At 44.5% G+C, this 21936-nt stretch overlaps 1 protein-coding gene and 1 long non-coding RNA gene across 3 annotated transcripts in view; both read right to left on the minus strand.

Annotated features, from left to right (window-relative positions):
• The window catches only part of LOC144715335 (callose synthase 9-like), a 93321-nt gene that overhangs the window by 15943 nt on the left and 55442 nt on the right, over positions 1-21936 (minus strand). For both annotated transcript variants that reach the window (XR_013584576.1, XM_078590281.1), the window contains exons 14-30: positions 18052-18174; positions 17827-17929; positions 17607-17730; positions 17171-17348; positions 17016-17068; positions 16000-16060; positions 15846-15930; positions 15046-15095; positions 14846-14932; positions 14692-14774; positions 14590-14617; positions 9099-9193; positions 8935-9016; positions 8695-8855; positions 8476-8596; positions 3142-3239; positions 2969-3059 (exon numbers count right to left, since the gene is read on the minus strand). Coding sequence is in view for 1 of the 2 variants with exons in the window: in XM_078590281.1 (XP_078446407.1) it covers positions 2969-3059; positions 3142-3239; positions 8476-8596; positions 8695-8855; positions 8935-9016; positions 9099-9193; positions 14590-14617; positions 14692-14774; positions 14846-14932; positions 15046-15095; positions 15846-15930; positions 16000-16060; positions 17016-17068; positions 17171-17348; positions 17607-17730; positions 17827-17929; positions 18052-18174 (1623 nt within the window). In the remaining variant the exon portion in view is untranslated. The remainder of the gene's footprint in view (positions 1-2968; positions 3060-3141; positions 3240-8475; positions 8597-8694; positions 8856-8934; positions 9017-9098; positions 9194-14589; positions 14618-14691; positions 14775-14845; positions 14933-15045; positions 15096-15845; positions 15931-15999; positions 16061-17015; positions 17069-17170; positions 17349-17606; positions 17731-17826; positions 17930-18051; positions 18175-21936) is intronic.
• On the minus strand, positions 16174-16629 carry LOC144715336 (uncharacterized). Its single transcript, XR_013584577.1, has 3 exons — positions 16476-16629; positions 16301-16380; positions 16174-16215 (listed from the first exon to the last, which is right to left on the minus strand). It is a non-coding gene; the product is annotated as an uncharacterized LOC144715336 (long non-coding RNA).

The following is a 21936-nucleotide window of genomic DNA, read 5'->3' on the forward strand; positions in this document are numbered from 1 at the left end:
AAAGAGGAGTGTAGGTAAGGAAACATTGGGAGAACGGGGACATATGGGCGGTGGCACCGGAATCAACAATCCACTGTACATTGGAAGAAGAAGGAGAAGTAACTTGATGAGCGAAGGAAGTAGAATCCATGAATTTGGATTGAAGAAGTTGGCGAAGTTGATCAATTTCGTCATGTCGAAGTTGGGCGACTGTTGAAGATGTGGCTTCAGCAGATGGCGGAGCAGGTGCATATGGTATCTCAATTAGAGACGTAGGAGAAGTCACGGACTGCCCGGACTGGGTGACTGATATGATCCGGCGACGGGTCTACGCGAGGCGGAAGGGCCGGCCCGGGCCCGTCACACCCGAACAGAGCCCTGCTGGCCCTACACCTACTTAAGCATGTCCCCAAGGATGGGGAAGGCAGGCATTCAGAAGTAAGCATCCCTCCCTCCTCTCCTTACCTCCCTCACCGGGTTCCTCACTCCTTCACTCTCGTGATTGTAGGTCGACGCGTCCTCCTTACCGCGGAGCCGACAATTCCCCTCCAGCCGTTCCCGTCTCTCTCTCCCTTGTCTCCACCCCGGGAACTCCCTCCCCCTCTCCTCTCCTTCCCCGTGGAACTCTGCTGTTGACGTTGAATTTCATCGTTGAATCGTTGAACTGTTTGAGTACAAGAAACTACACGATACGTCATCAGGAACGTATCAGTGACCAAGTGGCTTTGATGGGCGTTCTTCTGTTGGAGTTTGTAACATGTCTCCTTGGTATGACCGCGCTTATTGCAATAGTTGCAGAAAATAAGGGAATTACCCGAAGGACCTTGGCTTGCAGACGCGGATTGTTGGACCGGGGAGTTCATGTTTGGTGACGACACCTTAGGAGAAGTCATATACGGCGACATCGCTGGAACAGATGTAGGTCGTGAGCTCCCGAGCTGCTTAGCAGCCATCGCAGAGGTGGGTTCAGAATGGAAGAGACTGAGGCGAGTTTCCTCCATCTGAACTTCCACCAGAGCCTCCTTCAAGGTAGGAAATCTCCCCCTATGAAGTAGTTGGCCGCGTAAAGACTCGTATTCAGGATTCAGCCCCATAAGAAATTTGAACACACGAAGCTGTAGAACATATCCGCGGTCAACCGAGTGAGGGTTGGGAGGCATATAGTGGTCCAACTCAGCGCAAAGAGACGCCAGTTCTAAATGATAGGCCCGAACAGAGCGGGGACCCTGGGTCAAGTTCATGGAGCGAGTGACGAGGTCATAAATAATGGCCAAGTTATTCCGCTTAGAATGGGATTCTTGAGCAGCGTCCCAGATTTCTTTCGCTGAGTTGAAGGACAGAAATTCAGCAGCATATGAGGGGCTGATACTGTCGAGCAGCCACCTGTGGACTACGCCTTCAACATCGAGCCAGTGCTCATAGTGCGGAGCAGAGGAAGACGGCGGAGCTTCCACTAGATGCTTCATGAGCTTCACTTTTAACGTAATTTGAACATACTGGCGCCAGTGAAGAAGGTTCAACCCCGTGAATCGAAATTCAGCAGGCATCCGTGGCAACGAGTAGTGTAGTGAGCTCAATTCTGATGAGTGAGACGATACCCCGAGAGACAGGGGGATAGTAGACGTAGTCGAATCGGTGGAGGTCATATTATAGAATGTCCAAGTTATACAGGATACCGGAACACCACAAGCAACTGCCGAGTAAAAGGGACGAGGCTTCCTTTGACAGCTGGAAGAAGCGTGCAAAGGAGATTCCCAAAGATAAGACAAGAATAGTCAAGAACAACTGCTGACGACGTTGGACAAGTCCAGTCGTTGGACAAGTTCTGGCAAATCCAATGGCCGAATCCAAAGACCATGACTGTTGAAGGAGCAAGAAACTCAGCTTCTCGCTCGAAGACTCGCTCGAAGCTGTCGAAAAAGATTTCTCGCCAAGGGGGGAAACTTCTCGCCATGGAAGGGACACGAAGCAAGAAACTCCAAATCGAAGCAAGAGACTCAAAGCTCGAAGCTGTCGAAAGAGATTTCTCGCCGTGGAAGAAACTTCTCGCCGTGGAAGGAGCACGAAGCAAGAAACTCCCAGTCGAAGCAAGAAATTCAGCTTCTCGCTCGAAGGCTTGCTCGAAGCTGTCGAAAGAGATTTTTCGCCGTGGAAGAAACTTCTCACCGCAGCTAAAAAATCTCGACCGTAAGAAACTTGAATGTGAAATTTCCGTCAGATCCCTGAGAAGCTGTGCTGACGAGCGATGTTGTAGAACCTTGAAGAACAATGAAAGCTTGATGAGATTGCCTACTTCTGGCTCTGATACCATGTAGAAACCCAGAGGAAGAGAATGGGTTGAGAGTAAAACACAAATTTCACATTAGGTCTTTTTGGTTGAGCACGGGAGTACATATTGAGAGTGGAGAGCAAGAGAGAGAGGAGTTCAGGGGTACAAATGGAAATCAAAAAGACATATTCAACAGAAACAATCCAAAGTTGATACCTAAATGTCAAAAACCGTCAGGAGAAGAACGACTTAATATGTTCAGCAGGCCTATATATTAAATGTGATGTCCATCAGAAAATCTAAATAGAAGTTACTAGTTTGAAAGCACAAACCAACTACTCTTATGGGATATTAAAATCAAAACTTTTCAGCTTCAAAAGCTACTTTCAGCTAAGTGGTGTGAAATTCTCAAAAAACATCTCGCTCTCATGATAAACAAAGCAAATCAAAGACCTCTTATGAAGTGTCACAAAAAGAATACGCGCACTGTCAAACTCAACATCAATTGAACTTCAACACGAAAAGCATCCATTTAAATTTAAACATATTAATGATTAGTAGATATACCTACAAAAGGCTCAATTTTTAAATTTAGTGCCTTGACATGTACGAGGATACATAGATATAACTAAAAACTTGCCATTAAAATTTTCATCAACGTTTATTAAAAGCTGTGGGTTTAAGTAGGATATGACAAGGAAACAATAGAAAGAGAGATACCAATTCAGGATCCTTCGGCCACTTGAGCTCCGAAAATAGTCGGCCTTCAACTTTGGCACGGGATATCTTGTTCCATACTTCCATGTTAGGCCTAGAAAAATAAATATGATCAACAAAGAAACCAGGAGTACAGAGGAGCATCCGCAAAGGAGCAGTGATTGGATGGGTGATACCTCATATCAAGATTGTACACATCATGGTGGACAACATCATACAAATCTAGTATTGCTTTAGTAGCACCATTACTTTGATCAGCTGATTCGGCTTCTTTCTGAAAGCATAAGATACGAAGTGTAAACCCCATCAGAATCATGAATCCTGTATCTTAAAAAATCAAACAGTTCCAAAGAAACTTATGAAGTTTATGAAAAGATTTGGAATAAGTGGAATGCCAAAGAATGAAATAAAGATAACAAAAACATGGATGAACATTTTGTAAGTTGTTATAAATATCCAGAAACAAAGAAACTAGAAGCGATGACAACTACCACCAGGAGGAAGCCTAGTAGTTCAGCAAAATTAGAGTAAAAATCGATAAAATATTTTATAAATATTTTACCGATTTTAGCTCTCCATAAATATTTAATAAATTGCGAGCTACGGCCAGAAAGAAAAATGCAGTGTCCAAATTATTTTTTTTTATGGTCACCAGACGAGTCTGTCACCCTCCAGTAGAACCTTATAGACCCATCTCGGTCAATCCAAACACGTTCAAACCCTCTCTTTATCCACAACCTGAGAAAACCAGGCAGCCTTAAGTCCTTCCAACACATGGATAGCTCCATCAGTAGAAGCCGCCCTCCCCTTGAACAGCACATCATTCCTATGCAGCGACATGGCCCGAAGTGCCGCAGGTACTCGCACTCCATCTTCCTTCTACACCAGCAGCGCTGGATTGAGCCCCAGAAAAGCCTCTTCAGAATTCATGTCCACCATTGTGCATAACACACATGATAACATCTTTTCCTCCTCTTGAGCATAACACACTTGCCAAGGAAGTATCTGGGTATAGCCTTTTGCGAAAGGCCCGGGTCAATAATCTTCTCCATTATAGAAGCCAGTCAAAAATCAGTACGTTCTGCAGGCCTTTTTGCCACCATATGAACCTACATGCCCAGATGATTGTTCGGTCCTCTTGGCCCTCTCCAATCCTCATGTATGCCTTCTGGACTGAAAAAGGGTCGTTGACACATGTCCAGCCATGTTGTTTGCTGCACCATGGACCTCAAATTATAGGGACTGCTACATGTCCAGGAATTCTGCAACCCTCTGGTTCAACAGGGCACTAATGAAGACTGGGTTCCATGCTCCATCCCAACAGTCACGAACATTGGCATTAGGGCTCTGTGTGAGCGCATAAAAGTGAAGGAATGCTTAACGATACATGCCTTATGGCTAACATGTATCTAACCAATATTAAAATACGCAGCCATCACCTAACTTGGCAGACCAGACCCAGGAGAAGATCTGTCTAAGACCTTGCCAAAAAGGCAACGCCTCCTGGAACTGAGCTGCTTTTCTCCCCCAATTAAACCCCCCCATTAGTTGTCCTGCAGTATTAAAACCCTTTTAAAACCATGATGTTATCTCGAGGATTCATTATCCTATCTACCCATTTCGTTAGCAATGCTGAGTTCATAATCTATATGTACAAGATCCCCAATCCTCCCAAGTTGATAGTTCGACACACAATGTCCCATGCAACCATCGCAAGCCCACATCTTTGTTCCGGTCTGCTACCACTCCATAAGTCATATGCCTTGGTGAAATCGACCTTCCACAAACTGTTGGGTACCTTTCCTTCACCATGATGCTAGTATCTCTCTCACCTCTATCGTGTTGTCCAACAATAGTCGTCCCAGTATGAATGCTGATTGGGAGGGTCCAACTAGCTCTCTGATCACACATCCCTCAGCCTGTTCACCGACACCATGCTGAACGTAAGGTAGATTGAATCGGACAATGAAATGCGTCTGCAGTCCTCAATTCTAGCGGCTCCTCAGAATTTCAGCACAAGGAAGAGATGTGATCTATTGATCCTCTCCGTCCAACCCTGTCCTTGACGAAATTCTTCGAACGGGGCCACCCATCAGACCCAACCAGGTTCCAACACTCGCGATAAAAGAGTACCAAAATCTCTGACCAATTCGGATTGGTGCTCTGGAGTCAGCATTGTTGCCCCCCTTACCACTCCATTTCCACTGATTTCTCTTCTCGTTTTTGGAGAGAGAGTGGAGGCAGTCTGCAATAACCTATCCCACCGCCTGTGCGCCAACATGTTCCTGGTTTGGTATCATTATTCTCAGGATATGGTTTGTGTGTCTCTTGTTATTAGCCACAAAATAAAAAAAGATTGCATTAGCACACCTGCACACAGCCACAATTGTATAGAGCGTTGTCTCCAATCCATTTCCAGTTTCCAATCCTCTTCCGCCACAACCCCTTGATAACTTTGAGATTCTTGTATCTTTGTTTTTCCAAATCAGATAAGGCTTTGTTTTTCCTCTTCCTGTCTTCTTTAACAAGCTTCCAATACCCCATCAGGTGTTTTTTTTGTGAAGTAAAACAGGGGATGAACACCCGACGACTCGGTGAACCTCCCATCGGAACCTTACGGACCCCTCCCTTTCATTTCGACCATTCAAAATCACCCTCCTGCTGTTCGCAGGAGGCATGCTGCCTGAAATCTTTCCACTTCGTGTATAGCTCAATCCGTAGAAGTGTTCTTCACCTGAACAACACCTCATTTCTGTGCAGCCAGATGGCCCACAGAACCGTTAGTGCTCGTCCACCTTCCCCGTTTCCTCTGCCTCTACATTTCTGTACCGAGTCCCAGAAAGCCCTTTCTGATGTCACCTTTATTCTTGTAAGAATCTGGCTGACCCAAATCGTGCACGCAAAGGAGCACTCAAAGAAGAGATGATTACAGTCGCCTTCACCAGTCAAGCATAGCTTGCATTGCGACGATGCATCTGGATATAACCTTCTGCGAAAGACTCTTGCCATGAGTCTTCTTCGTGCCAGCAGCCATCCAAAAATCCTCACCTTCAAGGGGACTTTTTGTCGCCATAACCTGCATGCCCTGATTAGTGACGTGTCTTCCCCTCGTCCCGCTCGAATCCTCGAATAAGCCTTCTAGACCGAGAAGGGCCCTTTTGTCCATGCCCAGCTGTCCCGTTCGCCCTCTTTAGTTCATAGTTGGATTAGGGACTGCTGCATGCTCATGAACTCAACCATGCGCTGGTCGGATAAGGCCCCCTGGTGATCGGGTTCCACATTCCATCCCAGCCTTCTTGAACCTGGGCATTTTGATCACATGCAAGTGCATTTAATCTGGGGAACATCACGCGTAGGCTGCCGCGTGGCGACCATGCATCTCTCCAGAATTGAAAAATCGCCCCATCGCCTAACTTGGCCGAAAAAAAACCTTGTACTCTCGGGAAGATCTGTCTAAGACCTTGCCAAAAAGGCGATGCTCCATGGTACGGTTCTGCTGTTTCATCCCAATTCAGTCCCTTTCCACAGATGTCTTAGAGTACTTTGATGACAAGATCCTCTCGGGGATTCATAATTCTCTTCATTCATTTGGTTAGTAATGCCATGTTCATACTTTGCATATAGACCTCCCACTTTGGTGGGCTAGCATACTTTATCCCATGCCACCATCGCGAGTCCCCTGCTTTGTTCTGCTACAGAACCTTTCCATAGGAACATTGCAACATGCCTTCTATTCTCTTCCCGACTCTCGTTGGCATCTTGAAAACTGAGAGATAGAAAAGCGGAATGGATGATAATACGGACCTCACCAGCACCAATCTGCCCCCTCTCGATAACACCTTTGTCTCCCACCCCTGTAGCCATATTTCTACTTTCTCAATAACCGGTTGCCAATCTGCTTTCGTCAGCCTACCCTTCGTCAATGGTAGGCCCAAATATCTCATTGGTAATCACAACATTAGGGCAGCCAGATACAAGTCTGGAGGAAAAGACTTGTTGGAGCATTCCAAATGGCTTGATCAAAGCCTCCAGTGCTGGCCTGATCATGTAGCCCATCGGGACGCCATGTGCTTCCGCTATGAGAAAAGAACGTGTCCGACTAATGCTCCATCCTTACGTAGCACGGCCATTTCAACTCTGCCTGACCATTGACCGCTTGCGTCCAGCCGTTGGCCAGAATGTAGGCAACCACAGAGACCCAACGGATGAAAAAACGACCATTTTCCAGAGGCCCTATTTCTGCCATCCCGAATTGGAAATTTTTCCAAGAGTCCTTGTCGCACCTCCTCCATTTCAGGGGTTCCACAAGTCACCTCTCCTATAGGGCACCCCCTGAGAACGTCATTGTGAACCTCAGTGTAGCTCATCTTCGCTAGGCTGTTCACCTCCCTTCGAGATGACCCATGTTTTGTCTTGCCAGACGTAGGAGCCCTCGGACTGCTCTTTCCTTACTCCAATGACAATTCTCTTGGTGGCGACCAGTCTCTCTGCATTTATGGCACACTACAAAGCCTCTACATTTCCGAGCATGATGTCCATGCTGGAGGCATCGGTCGCAAGCCCTGCCCCTCCAATTGATGTTGTGATAGACTTTGTATTGCTCTCTTCCAACGTGGTCCAACCCTCACCCATCATTGTTTCTAAATCCAAGTCTGCGAGGCAAAAATACGCCTCCAAGGCCTATATGTCAAGCAAATTTCCTGATCTGGAACTCGAAGAACCATCTCCTATCAGCAGACGACCATGAAAGGCTTTTGTAGGCCCGCACAACAAGGGAACTGGCAAATGCAGCTGAGCTCAAGAAGTCGACTATATTGACGGTGAAGTTACCATTCCTCCCTGCAGGACATTATAAAATGGAGCAGGTGGCGAAGAACAGGTGAGATTGAGGAACCCTCTATCAAGGATCTTCGACGGTGTATTTTATGCTCCTGGACCTGCCGGATGAAGACGACGAGTTTCCCTCCTTTGCTCAAGAAGCTGTAGCTCCCTCTCCAAGAATCAAGAAACACTTCGTAAAGAGATCTCCAAGAATCAAGAAACACTGGTCCCCATCTCCAAGATCCGCTCTCTTTTGAGACTGGTATACAGCTCCCAGATCTTCAGATACGCTGGCAAAAATCTCTAGTAAATTTCAGTTCTCCGATTAACTCGCCATTGATTTCTCCCTTAAAACTGTTCAATCCACCACCATGACAATCTTTAATTGGATTTGGCAAGGAATCTCCACTCCTTTGCTCAAGAAGCCATAGCTCCCTCTCCTCCAAGAATCAAGAAACTCCTCAACAAGAGATCTCCAAGAATCAAGAAGCTGTAGCCCCCTCTCCTCCAAGAATCCCTCATTCTATGCACTGTTTCCAAATCATGCTATGTTTCATAATGAACTTTTCAAGGATTTATGAAAAAAAGTATCTTGTAAGTAGGCTACCATAAATTTGCTGCAGAAAAGACACCTCATATTCCAAAAAATAAAAATAATACGTTTCTTTAAACGACAAGATTTCACCCACCAGAATTCCGGTGAGAGCAATAGTTCTTGAAATAACGACCGAAAGCTTGCTCAGTTGAAAGTCCTTCTCGATATTTTTCTTTGATATGCTTTCGCTAATATCAGCATATATCCTTTCCACCCTAGAATCGATAGAAAGAACCCATAGTAAAAGGGAAAGAGAAAGCATAAAATAACAAGCAAAAATATTTAGTGTAGCTATTTAAATCAAAGAACACACCACATTTTCCCCTCGCTGTTTAGAATAGACATCAAGATAAGATAAACACTATGGTAACACTCCTGAACAGCATACTGCATGTACTCATCCCTCGAGATTTTCTCCCAGAGCTCATCTTGGGATAGTTTGTTGTCGACAGCAACATCTTTTGCAACAAATATCTGGCATAAATAACAGCAGTAAACGCCTCCAAAACACAATTTCCATTTTGAATATTGAAAATAGAGAAAATTCGCATACCTTACTAGCGAGAAGAACTAGTGGCCACTGAACCAGGGGTACGAGTCCAGAATTTTTTGGCATCATTAGCAAACTCATTTCACTAATAGAAGAAATATTTCTCATTCAGTACAAAATGGAATATATAACAATCAGATATGAGATAAAACCATAATATAACTTACAAGTTTGTGAGGTAATCCTCCTCTCTTAATTTTTTAATTATCTCATTCCAGAAGGGAGCAAATTTTGCAGCATCTGACCTATTTTTCTCCAAGTTCTTTGAAACCAAAAAAAAAAAACAAGAACGACAATTTCAGCTCGTCAAATAATTATATACCAAGTGGCAAAGATGTATGTTATGATGGATAAGTGGTTTCCTCCATAACTTATTTTTTGCGCCAAAAATTAAGGCAAAATGTACTAAAATGAAGTGCTCCAATCACTTAGGTTAACCAACAATCCAAATTTAGTCCAAAAAGATTCCAGAAAAGATTAGCAGGGCCACTCCAATTCATAATAATTTAGAACAATCTCAAATCCAGAGCCATTCAAAAAAGGATTTAGGATGTGGAGCCAGCTCATTGAGTATTCAATCTTGACTCTTGTTTGGGGAGCTTATGACAATCCCCATGGAGATCTAACAAGAATCAAGAAAGAGGGAGAGAAGAACAAGAACAAAATGAGAAGCAAGAATCGCCTAATCACTTGTCGTTACCATTGCTAAATACAGCTACCTCACGCCCAGAAGAAATCTCACATGATCCTCTGTCCTCTCTGTCTTTGTGGTACCTTATAAGTATTTAAAACTGTTAGGTGAAGCCTGACAGTTACGGGTCTTTCCTGCCTAATTATTTACTGGGCCCCCGATGGCCTATTTGGGCCTTCTACGATGAGTCCTTTACAGGACTCTATCAGAGCTTCTTTTCACAAGACCTAGGATTTCCAATCAGGAACTTGGCAACAAATTCCCAATCAACCAATCAAGTAGAATCAAGAAGAATAGTTAGTTGTATTTTTTAAAAAATATATACTAAAGGGATGAACACCTGATGAATCGGTGAACCCCCCATCAAGACCTTACAGTCCCTTCACCATCTATCCGATCATATTCAAATCCTCCCCTCTTCATCGGTCACCCGCTGGAGGCATGTCATTTTTAAACCATCCGGACTCCATCTGTAGAAGACATTCTTCCCCTGAACAGAACCTTGTTTCGATGCAACCAGATGGCCCACGACAAGATCATCACGTGGATTCATAATTTTCTCCACCCATTTGGATAGTAATGCCATGTTCATACTCTACATGTGTAGGAACCCCGATTTGGTGGGACGACATACCTTGTCCCAAGCCACCATCGCAAGTCCCTTGCTTTGTTCCGGCCCAGATCTTCTCTATAGAAAGCACCTCATCATGCCTTCTAATCACTTCCCGAATCCTGTTGGCATCTTGAATACTGAGAGGTAGAATATCGGAATAGATGAGTGTAACAATTGCAGCGACACCAATTGACCCCCTCTTGATAACACCTTTGCTTGCCACCCCTCCAGTCATCTTTCCACCTTCTCATTGACTGGTTGCCAATCTGCTCTTGCCATCTTCCCTTTTGTCAGTGGTGGGCCCAAATACCCCATTGGGAATCTCCCAATCGTGTTCTCAATATCTCTGCGCACCGTGCCTTCTCATCTGGAGATAGGCCGTTGCATAAAAAATCTGATTTGCTTCGGTTGTTTTGTAGTCCTCTGCCACCACCCCCAGCCATCTGTGTTCTTGAGCATCTTCTCCCCCTAGAGCTCTGATGTCTTCCAACACATCGAGTTGCTTTATTCTAGCAAGAGCTTCATTCCTCTTCTTCATGATTTCCCAAACTTGTTCTTGATACCCCATCAAATGTTGCCGCAGCCCTTTCAGTCTCTCCGCTATTGTCTCTGTCCGACCCTGCTTTGTGTTGTGCAGTCCATGCTTGCTCTATCTCACCCCAAAAATTGACTTCATTGAACCATGATTTATCCATCTTAAAATATGTAGATCGCCTGAATGTCTCGTTTGTCGCCCACAAGAGGGAAGTATGATCTGACAATGGTCTTGGCAGTGATCTCACATCAACATTTGGGAACTTTTCCGGCACCTCAACTGAACATAGAAAGCTGTCTAGGCTTGATTTCATTTCGCCTCCGGCCATGCTCCTCCACATATACACACAAGTCCACTGGCCCCATTTCTTTTAAGTCTGCAATGACTATGAATGACCAAAAGTTCGCCAAGTTAGGGTCTAGCCCCCCACTGTCATTTGGCCTATCACTCGCCTCTAGCGTCACATTGAAATCGGCCCGGAACAGCATTGGAAAACCTTGGAAGTTGGATACCACTTCTGCCAGCTAACCACATAATGCGCTCCTCCTTGTGGCATTCGCTGAACCATATACTGCTACTATTACCATGTCAAAATCATCACTTATCCTTCTAAACTTGACTGCAGCATCGCTTGGGCCGACTAGGTTTCCACTTCATAAAACACCGTATCATTCCAACCTACCACCACACCACCAGAGCATCCAGCTGCATTAACCACCAAGAATCCCTCAAGAAATCCTCTGCCCACTGTGTTCCACACTCTAGCCTCACAAGATTCCAACAAAGTTTCTTGCACGCATACAACCGTGGCTCCCCATTCTTTCAGATGATTTCTTATCACCCCTCTTCTCCACTCATCTTGGAGCCTGCAAACATTCCATGAAATATATTTCATGATTGAGCATCTGTTCCCCCTGCCCCCTCCTGTGTCCATTGCAATCTCATCATTGGCCGTATCTTTTTAGGACCTCTCAGTCTCTCCACTTTTCGGCTAGGGTCTAGTAGAGGGAAGATTCTCAACTACTCCATCTACCAATCTGACATGGTATTAGAGCGTGAGCTGTGAGGAACATGAGGGAGTAAACTGCACTTCACATCGTCATTGTCTTTGCAAAGTGAAATTGTCAGCATGTAATGTTGGGACTCCTTGTGTGACCTCCCCAACAAGGCAACCCATGTGGGCCCCCTGCAGACTTCTAATTGCTCCAACCGGTGTACGAGCATCAACAGCTGGTTGGTGAGCCGCTGCCCCCCCCTCAACCATCGATGTGGAGGTGAGAGTCCTGGGCCCTTCTCTAGCTCTCTTAGGACATACTGCTGGTCGATGTCCAGTCCCCCTACACTTTCGGCATGCCACACTGCCCCGGCACTCCCGCGCTCTATGTCCATTCTTCAAGCATCTGTAGCAGCATTCATCCTTTTCTTCCTTGTTAATCCGCACGGCTCGGAGAGAGTTTCTTTGTCTTCGTGGTCCGACTCTCACCCACACATCCTCCTCCGCTTCCGATGTATTTGCTGTCCCGGCTCTGTGAGCACCTACAGGTGAATGGCCGGTTGGTCTTCCACCATTCCGGTAGTCTCCCGTCTGCGCCTTCGACGTCGTCATGTCTTGGTGGGCGGGTTCCGCAAACTGCCGGTGTGGATGATTTGCACATCATGACTTGATTGTAATCATCCCCCTGTCCACAGTCTTGTCTCTCGAGTATGGTATCTGTCAGTGTAACTCTTGCAACCCCCCTCGCTCCGCTCCTCTAGCCCTCTGAATAGGCTGCGGGCCTCCCGGTCGTCTTATACGTCTCCCCCCCGCTCGAGGTTCAACTTGGCCGCAGCCTGCACGTGCCAATGGCTTTGTGCTAGCGAGGGGCCTACCTAGTGCCCAGAAATCGTTGGGCTGCTCCACCGTGTCAATGTTGCAGTTGTCTCCCCCTCTGCGTGCGTGAGGCCCACCATTTGGCTGCATATGCTTGAGTCTCCTCTATCTCTCCTCATATCTTCTTTGTGTGTGTGCCCTGCGTGCATGTCCCACGTGCGGTAGAGATGGGTCCTCTCGCCGGAGTATTTCATGGCGGGAGACCCCTCGAAGGAGGCCCCCAGTGTCCCATCTGTCGTGGCGAAAACCCCTCGCAATGTTGCAATTTTTGCTGCGACGAACTTCTCTCCAGCTAAGCTCCCCAAACCTCCGGATCTTCTTCACACCTTGTTCACAGCAGCAGCTAGCCTCGCGTTGGGCGACTCCTATAGGTTGGAACTTGCAATGGCTTTCCTTCCCGCCGCCCTGTACTGCGCATCTGCCGAAACTGCGTCGGTCGTCGCGTCGGAGGCGTTTGCTCCGTGACATCTGTCGGATAGTCATCTGTCACGGGTCGCTTGTCGCCGAGGTCATGCGGTCGCCGAGGTCGCCGGAGTCGCGAGGTCACTGGGGTCGCCGGCCGCCAAGGTTGCAAGAACGCCGAGGTCACGAGGTCGCCAGTCACGAGGTTGCCGGGCGCAGGGTCACGGATGGTTGCCGATGGTAGCCAAGGTTGCCGAGGTCGCCCACTGCCTCTTACGATTTATATCTGGTCGGCCTCCCCACCATCCACCGGTCTCCCGCTCAGGATCGCCACTATCGCCAATCGAGAAGCCCCGAGAATTGCTGATCACTGATCTCGTACTCCCAATAAATGCCAATTAAGAAGCCCCCAGATCCATGAAGAATTGACGATCTCCCGTTCAGGATCGTCTGCCGATCTCCAACTCAGGATTGTTACAATTGCCGCTCAAGATACCCCAAGAATTGCCGACCACCGATATCCCGCTCCCAAGAACTTGCCGATCGAGAAGCCTCAAGAATTGCCGATCTCCCTTTCAGGATCGTCCACCAATCTCCCGCTCAGGATCGTCACGATCGCCAGTCAAGAAGCCCCAATAAGCCCCGATCGCCAATCTCCCCCTCCCAAGAATTGCCGACCGAGAAGCCCCAAGAATCACCGATTGCCGATCTCCCGCTCCCGAGAATTGCAGACTGAGAAGCCCCAAGAATCGCCCATCGCCGATCTCCCGCTCCCAATAAATGCCGATCAAGAAGCCCCAAGATCCCCAAGAATTGCTGATCTCCGTTCAGGATCATCTGCCAATCTCCCGCTCAGGATCGTCACAATCACCAATCGAGAAGCCCCAAGAAACGTTTATCGCCAAAATCTCCCGCTACCAAGAATTGCCGAGAAGCCCCAAGAATCACCGTTCACCGATCTCCCGCTCCCAAGAATTGCAGACCGAGAAGCCCCAGAATTGCTGATTGCCGATCTCCCCAACCTCTCTCTCTCTTCTTGAATCCTCTCCCCCATGTTTCCACCCACCATCAACTAATGCCTACGTGGTAATGAGCAACTAAAGTGAATGGATCAGGGCCCATTATTTGTTAATGACATTTTAGGAAGATGGTATTTAAGGCAGCCGCACTTCCAATTTCTGTTAAAGAGACTCTGTTATTTTATGAAACCCTAAGTGCAGGGCACTGAAGGGCGACTCCTGCACCATGGGGGATCATTTTGATGAACACTTAGGGTAACTAGATATGTCTTGAGATTACACCCAAGCTGTAAACATCAACATTTCAATTCAAATACTTAAAAGCTCATGAGCTTGGTCTTATTTCATCGTCAAGAAACAAAAGCAGACTTCCATATCCAAGCTTAGCTCAGACGTAGCTCGCTTCTTTTTGGGTGTGAAGCAGTGTCAAACCAAAAAAAATTAATTCTCAATATTTATTATTTTTTACTCCTGAAAAAGGTGGCAGAAAGAAAGGAAAGTATGGAAGGGAGGGAAATCATTGCAAACCTGTCCAGCAGTGCGTATGGAAGGATGCCTACAGAAGTGACAATGATGAGGACAATTATACAAATAACTCTGAAATAAAATATGAAAAAGGATGGAAAGAACCTTTTTGAGTGGGAAACAAGGTTGTTAATAAACGCTTCAGGGAAAGTTTGGAATAAATGAAAGACGGCTTCCATCGATCTGATCTGAAAGGGGCAGGGAATCATACGTGATGTAAAAAATATGAAATAAGCCAAAAAAATATATAGGACCAAACCTCTCCCAGGCGATCTCGAGCTCCCAGCAGAAAACCCCATACGGCAGAGAAAATCGTATAAAACACATGAAGATCTAACAGATAAATCTGTAGAAAGGTATATCATCTCAAGTGCAGAATATACATAATTTATAACCAAAGTTAATAAACCTAGAGAATAATGACGAAGGTAAACTTTATCAATTGAAAAGATCACCCACCAGAACAACAGGCGCCCAAATGCTAACAACTGTCAGAGCATTATGATTATCTGCAGCCACATTGACTTAAAATAAGAATGCAGCCTCCCGCTCAAAATTAAGCAATTTGAAATCAGGCATTTCAGGATACCATATTTCAAACTAATTATCGGATTTAAAGGTATAATATATTTTTTTGAAGAAAAAGGTATCGAATAAAAAACCTAAAACTTCTTAATACTAGCAGCTCAACGAGAGTTCTGGAAAGCTAACAACGAAAGCACTGAGAATAAGTATTTAAACTTTAACTTCAGCAGATATAAAACCTCCAAGATCATTAGATATTGAAAAAGAACAGCGGAAGAGTGTCTCAGATCGCCCAAAAAATCAAGTTTAACCACATGCTTCCCCAATAATCAATAAAGTAAGGGCGTAGAACACCAATTCTAGTGTTGGGGAAGCAGGGGTGAAACACGGATTAGAAGGAACCATTTAAGCTGAAGGCAAGGGAATCTCTGGTCCTGTACTTAATGCTCTTTTTATTGACAGTCGTCCAACTCTGTGTTCTCCTCTTCAGCTCTTTCTCGAACAGTTCATTGACATTTCAATGATTATTTTCTATGATCATTATCCAAATGGAATCTTCAATCTAGTCATGTCATTATATTACGCTAGAAGAGTTTTTGAACTTCACCACAGAAAGAATCAATATAGAAACATTAAATTAATTGCCAAACAATTGAATAACGGGGTAAACTGACTGTTCCATGAGATGCACATTTAACTTATCTAAACCAAAAAAGTGTATTCATCCAACTCACCTTTGGATACAAAATCATGCCATGAATACTCAATCCCAGAAGTAAGCTTCACAATAGTTCTCGTCGGTAAAACTAATGGTTTTATCTGCATAATTTTGAAAAGAAATATATGTACTTTCAAATATGAAGCAACAAGTTTCAAATAAGGACTTACCTGAAGGAAATAAGCAAATGCAAACTTTCCGCCCAGGACAACTAGCCAAAATAATGCATACCTTTCAATTATTATAAAATTGAAACAAATCAACAATTGAAATTCAAATAACTAACAAAAGGGAAATTAAGCAAATAAATGAAAAATTAACACACATGATAGGTATAAAAAACCCTCAAAACCCTTCTAAGTAGCAGAATAACTGCAGACAAAATCCTAGACCACAAGAAGAGAAGCCTGTCAACAGAGTTTGTGATGCTAAAACAAGATGTTACTTAAGGAAATCAATATGTGATAGAACCTTCTCGAATTTGTCTAAATATACAACCCAACGTACATCCCAAATGACCAAATTGAAACCCCATTGATGCTTCAATTCCACTGGATGAGAGAGGAAGAGATAGGCACGTCAATATCTATAAGGAGAAAATTGACAAGGAAACAACCAGCAGCAGATCTGGTAAATGAGAGATAACCATGGGGTAGAGAGGATCGTTGGGGCCAGAGATGAGCATGGGGTAGACAGAAGCTGGTTGGAAGGGGGCGAGGGGGAATCATGTTTTGCACATCAATATTCCTCTAGTTTGCACTCCTAAAGGAAGGTTTAACCGCATTTGAAGGTATAATGCAAGTAAAATACCCTCCTAAAAGTGTAAAAGACAATATCAATAGTGCCAAAACTGGACGGAATAAAAAATATGCACAATACATCAAAAAGCCACGGCCATTAATTCAATATCATGTAATTTTTCTCCGGCATATTGAATGAAGTTTTTTTTTCTAATTGTTTTTATTTCCACAGAAATGAAATTAGAATGACTACCCTGAAAAGTTAAAGCACGACTTTTCCTTTTTAAAGATTGTTAAAGCAAAACTCATAATATTTCATGAGAATTTTTTGATATTTTAGAAATGCATAAATTTAGAATTGGAAGTTTAAAGACAGGAAAACACGATAATACAACTAGATAAAAAAAAGGCATTTAACTAGACAACGAAAATGCTCCTAAGCATACTTGATGTAGTCACTTGTTCTCTCATACATCCCCCGTCCTAGAAAATGGTGTTCCTTCAAACAAACGGAAACAATGATGGGGACATTCATTAGTTTCCATCTAAAAGATAGCAAGTTGATCTTATGAATAACAATTCCAACAAATCAAATGTTTACCTCATATATCCATTTGACAAAGCGCACCAGAGCCCACTGGTCGCACTGCCCAGTGAGACGGTGACATAAGGGAATTCGCAAGAGCAAACTAAAGAATAGCCGGACTGAAGCATATATGACTATTATAATTGCATATAGCTTGAAGGTGAAAGAGCCCATACCCCTCTGCAAAGACTTTCTGAAAACAAATATTAACGTGTAAACCTATTGCGCATTACTAACAAACTAAACATAAACTAAAACAGATATTAGCTTATGCTGCAAAGCTTAACCTCCAGATTCATTTTTGGTATAGAAGTGATCGGAAAAAACAACAGAAAAAGATTTGTATTTCTCAGTGCAACCAATAAACAGGTCTAAGGCACAAATGGCAATGGGTACTGAAGATCTGTATTCATAAAACTCTAAAATCCAAAATCAAGTGCATAGAACTCACATATAAAGGTAAGAGACAACAGCTGACAGCAGGGAAAACCATATAAAACGGCTGAAAATCCGAAGAACAGCAACACGGCGTGTTGTCTTGTATGCACCATACATCATCATCAAATCCAGCAGGCCTGAAAAAGGTGGCGTGATTTTGTTTTAAATCAACAAGTACAACTCTTTGCCAGAAAAGGTAATAACAAAAAGCCGTTAAGTACTGAAATGCGTACTCTGGACAAACATCATCACAGCATATGTCGGACCAAGGCTGAGAATCTCCAGCCACATTTTTTCAGAAGGCTTACCATCATTAAATGCAATGATTGTCAACCCCTGTAAAATTTTGTAAGTAAAATGGAATAACTTACAATTAGGTCAAGAACGGCAGGAACATAACTAGCATAAAATGACACCAAGTTTGAATGTCTTAGTGAAAAGAAATATGAAATCAGTACCTGGAACATCATAAAGAGAAATATCCAAAGACGGTGAAAACTATGGAATAGATGGAGAAATGTCCGGTGCTCAACAAAGGAAGTCTTTCCCTGGTGCTTGTTCCTACTAAAATACAATTTTCCCTGGCGAAAAAAAAACGAAAACCATATTAGACAAGAAAAAATGAATTTAAAGATAACTAAGCAACTAATGATGACTAATAAAATGGCCAGTGGATAACAAGCGAATCAAAATAACTAGTGAACAAAGGTAAACTATATAAAGATTACTGGGCCCAAAGGTCTAGAAGAACTTAATGATAGAAAATAAAGATAAGGCTAAGAGAAACGAAATGCATGTGATATGATTCCCATGGAAGAAATACCATATCAGAGTTGCAAAATCCGAAACGACATTGATTGATCTCTTGAAATTAAGAAAAACCAAGAATAGTAATATTCCAAGATAGCGCCAGAAGATTCAAGCATCAGGTAGATAGATCAACTAGAATGTGGTGAGAGAGAGAATAACAGGGACAGAGAAGAAACTGAAGAAGTAGCTCGGACAAGCTGGATAAGCTTTGCCCCTTTCTGGTGGCGAGAGGATCTGAGCTGTCTCAGAAGTAATGCCACGAGCAGATAAAGATTACTTTCTTACTTCATAACATTACTTTCTTTCAGTTCTTTTCTTTCTTTTCTTTATCGCTCGTAAACTCGCGCCTTGCAGTAGCGGGAGCATAAGGGAGCGATTTATGAGCAGAAGCGACTTTAGGTGCGAGTTTACGAGCAGATAAAGAAACTGCAAGAAAGAACCTACTCCTAGCCAGCATCAAAGCAGGAGCTTATCCTGATGACACTGATAATGTGGTCAAAGGTTATCCATTTATGTTGCTGTCTAGCGGTACTTTCTGGAGCGAAGCTGCCATCCACTTTCTGGAAATGTTTATGGAGGTGAGTTGGGTTCATTTTGTTACAAACCTAGTTGGCTCATATCGGGAGAAGACGAGAAGGGAGAGAGAGGGCGCCGGGATGGACTACGGCGTGCCGGGGTGGACTATGGCAAGTGGGGGCAGGCGGAGTGGGCGTTGCCTACGTGAGGGGTCCGGCGGAATGGACGTCGCCGGAGGGAGCCAGAAACATTCTTTGTGATACTTCTTGGCTGCCCTCCTAAAGGGAGGGCTGCTCTATTTAAAGGGATTACAAAAGGTCCAAATGACCTAAATGCCCCTATTGGGCTAAATGATGAAAGAGACTTAGATACGTCGGGGTCGTATCACATTTAAAAGTGGATGGGATCTACTCTTTCGAGAGAAGTAGGGAACAAACCAGCCCAAACTCTGACTTAAGCTCCAAGAAAAGACTATACATCTTTATGTTATGGGATCCCTTTTATTTTTAGATAGAGAGTTGACAAGGAATCTCCTCGCATGTGGCCCGAGGAGCTCGGTGTGGGGAATCTTTTCTGTTTTTTCCACTTCTCCAAATATGTCTAAGGTAGTCCCGTATCAGTGTGATGATTTAAAGTTGCAAACAAAGACAAATGGAATACAGCATGAACTTCAGAAGAGTTCAGGTTTGAAAACAAGGCACTACTAAAGCCTGTATCATTAACATTCAGTGAATCATGCAAACATTTATCGCAAAAAAAAATACCAAAGAATATTTGAAACATGACGCACACAGCATCAGCTGAACAAACAGCCTAATTATGCCAGCAACTGACACGCCTTCTAGAATCCAAATCTAGACTGCTACTTTTTTAAAGTCAGCTGATTTTTTTTTTGGAAAACAACGGTTAAAAGTCAGCTGATTTTTTTTTTGGAAAACAACGGTTAAAAGTCAGCTGATAAGAACGGCTGTTATTTCAAGCCAAAAGCATTGATAGGAATAGTGCAGTATATAGGGGAAGTGTAATCAAACTTTCATGGCAGCTTCCCCTTTGGGCTTTGTTTCTGCTCCACTGCCTTCCCAACCAGTCCTAGTTCCACTATACTTACTCAGGCGCCCCTCCCAGCCTTCATTCACTCATTTCATCCTGCCTCATCCCTCAACATCAGTTTTCTCCTTTTATATACCATACAATTGCACCATTTTATATACCATACTGTAGCAGCGAAGCTAAAGCGCTTGCAAGACAATTTCGAGCTGGTTATAGCCTTGGTATATGGTCCTGTAAATGTCCAATGGCAAATTGAACTATGGAGGGAGCTCGCCGACCTTGCAAGCACATTCTAGGAGTGTGCCATGTTGTTTGGTGGGTCTTTAATGTGACACTAAAAGCAAGAGATCAGCCAAATGAAGCTGGAGGGAGAGAAACTGAATCGGAAGCCTTCTGGGCCTTCATTTCGGAGTCATCACTTCAAGAAATAGAGCCCACAGACTGCATTTATACAAGGCGCAGCACATCGGGCCAAAACAGGATGTCGCGCTTGGACAGATTTTTATGCTCAGTTGAGCTCATGGAAAGCTTCCCAGTAGCAGACGTGCGGTCACTTCCGCGCCCAATTTTGGACCACATACCCATTGTGTGGACTGCAAATGAGTTGATCAAGAGGCCGACATACTTCAAGGTAGACAAATCGTGGCTCCAGGAGGCTGGTTTCAAACACGAGGTGACGGAAAAGTGGAGGTCACAGCCAAAACTCAGATCAGTTATGGAAACGTTAACCGCGAATATCAACGGGCTGCGGCGTCATCTTGTGGAGTTCCGAATACATATGCAAAGAAAGAAGACCAGAAACGAGGCTTTGAGCAGAATCAAGCAACTAGATGACTTAGAGGATATGCGGTGCCTGGAAGCAGAGGAAGCTCTCGATAGAAGGAAATGGAGAGGGGTGATAGCCGTGGAAGATAAGAAACTAGAGACAGACTGGAGTCAAAGGTCCAGACAGCTGTGGCTACATGCCGGAGATGCTAACACAAGATTCTTTCATCTAGTTACAAACAGGAGGCGCAGGTCCAACTATATTGGGAAACTAACAGTGGGAGGCCAGGTCCACGACAAGCCACATGCAGTGGGTCGTGTAGTTGCACATCATTTTCGCGAACTCTATAAGAAAGGTAGACGCAACCGATGGATGTGGTGTGGAAAGGGAGCTCAGACTTTAGCACACGCACACCAAGCTGAGTTGACTCTGCCTTTTGCGGAAGAAGTCAAGGAGGTTATTTTAGGCCTCAACAGTGAAGGGGCGCCAGGCCCAGACGGCCTGCCAGTTTTCTTCTACAAAGAGTTCTGGGAGCTGGTGAAATCTGATGTGATGGCCACGCTAGACGAGTTTCAACAAGGGTCTTAGTATGGAAAACTTAAACAAGGCATATTTGTTCAGGCCAACCACCCTGTCCAACTCCATATACTTGATCGTTGCAAAGGTTCTGGCAAACAGGCTGAGATAGGTGATTAGGGATCTCGTTGGAACCTCCCAATCAGCATTCATACCAGGTCGCTTACTGGTTGATAGCGCAGTCGCAGCAGGAGAGATTTAACAACATGGAAAAGGCATGGGACCGAAGGGTTCATGTGGAAGGTTGATTTTGCTAAGGCATATGACACACTAGACTGGGGCTTTCTTTGGGCATCAATGAAATTGAGGGGCTTCCCTAGTGAATGGATCAGGTGGGTGAAAAGATGCATTACATCACATTCCTTTTCAGTGTTGGTAAACAGAAGACCAGAAGGCGGGTGGATACAACCATAAAGGGGGGTCAGACAAGGATGTCCTCTTGCACCTCTACTATTCGTGTTAGCTGTGGACACACTCGCCACATGTACGAATCTAGCTTGCGCACATGGCCTCCTAAGGGGATACCAGACGCCTAGCTTTCCAGAGGGGATACGCTATTGCAGTACGCGGACAACACCACCTTTTTTATAGGAGGACAGGAAGAAGCAAAAAATCTTTTGTGAGC

The sequence above is a fragment of the Wolffia australiana genome, chromosome 18 (genome assembly GCF_029677425.1).
Source record: "Wolffia australiana isolate 7733 chromosome 18, ASM2967742v1".
Lineage (NCBI taxonomy): Eukaryota > Viridiplantae > Streptophyta > Magnoliopsida > Alismatales > Araceae > Wolffia > Wolffia australiana.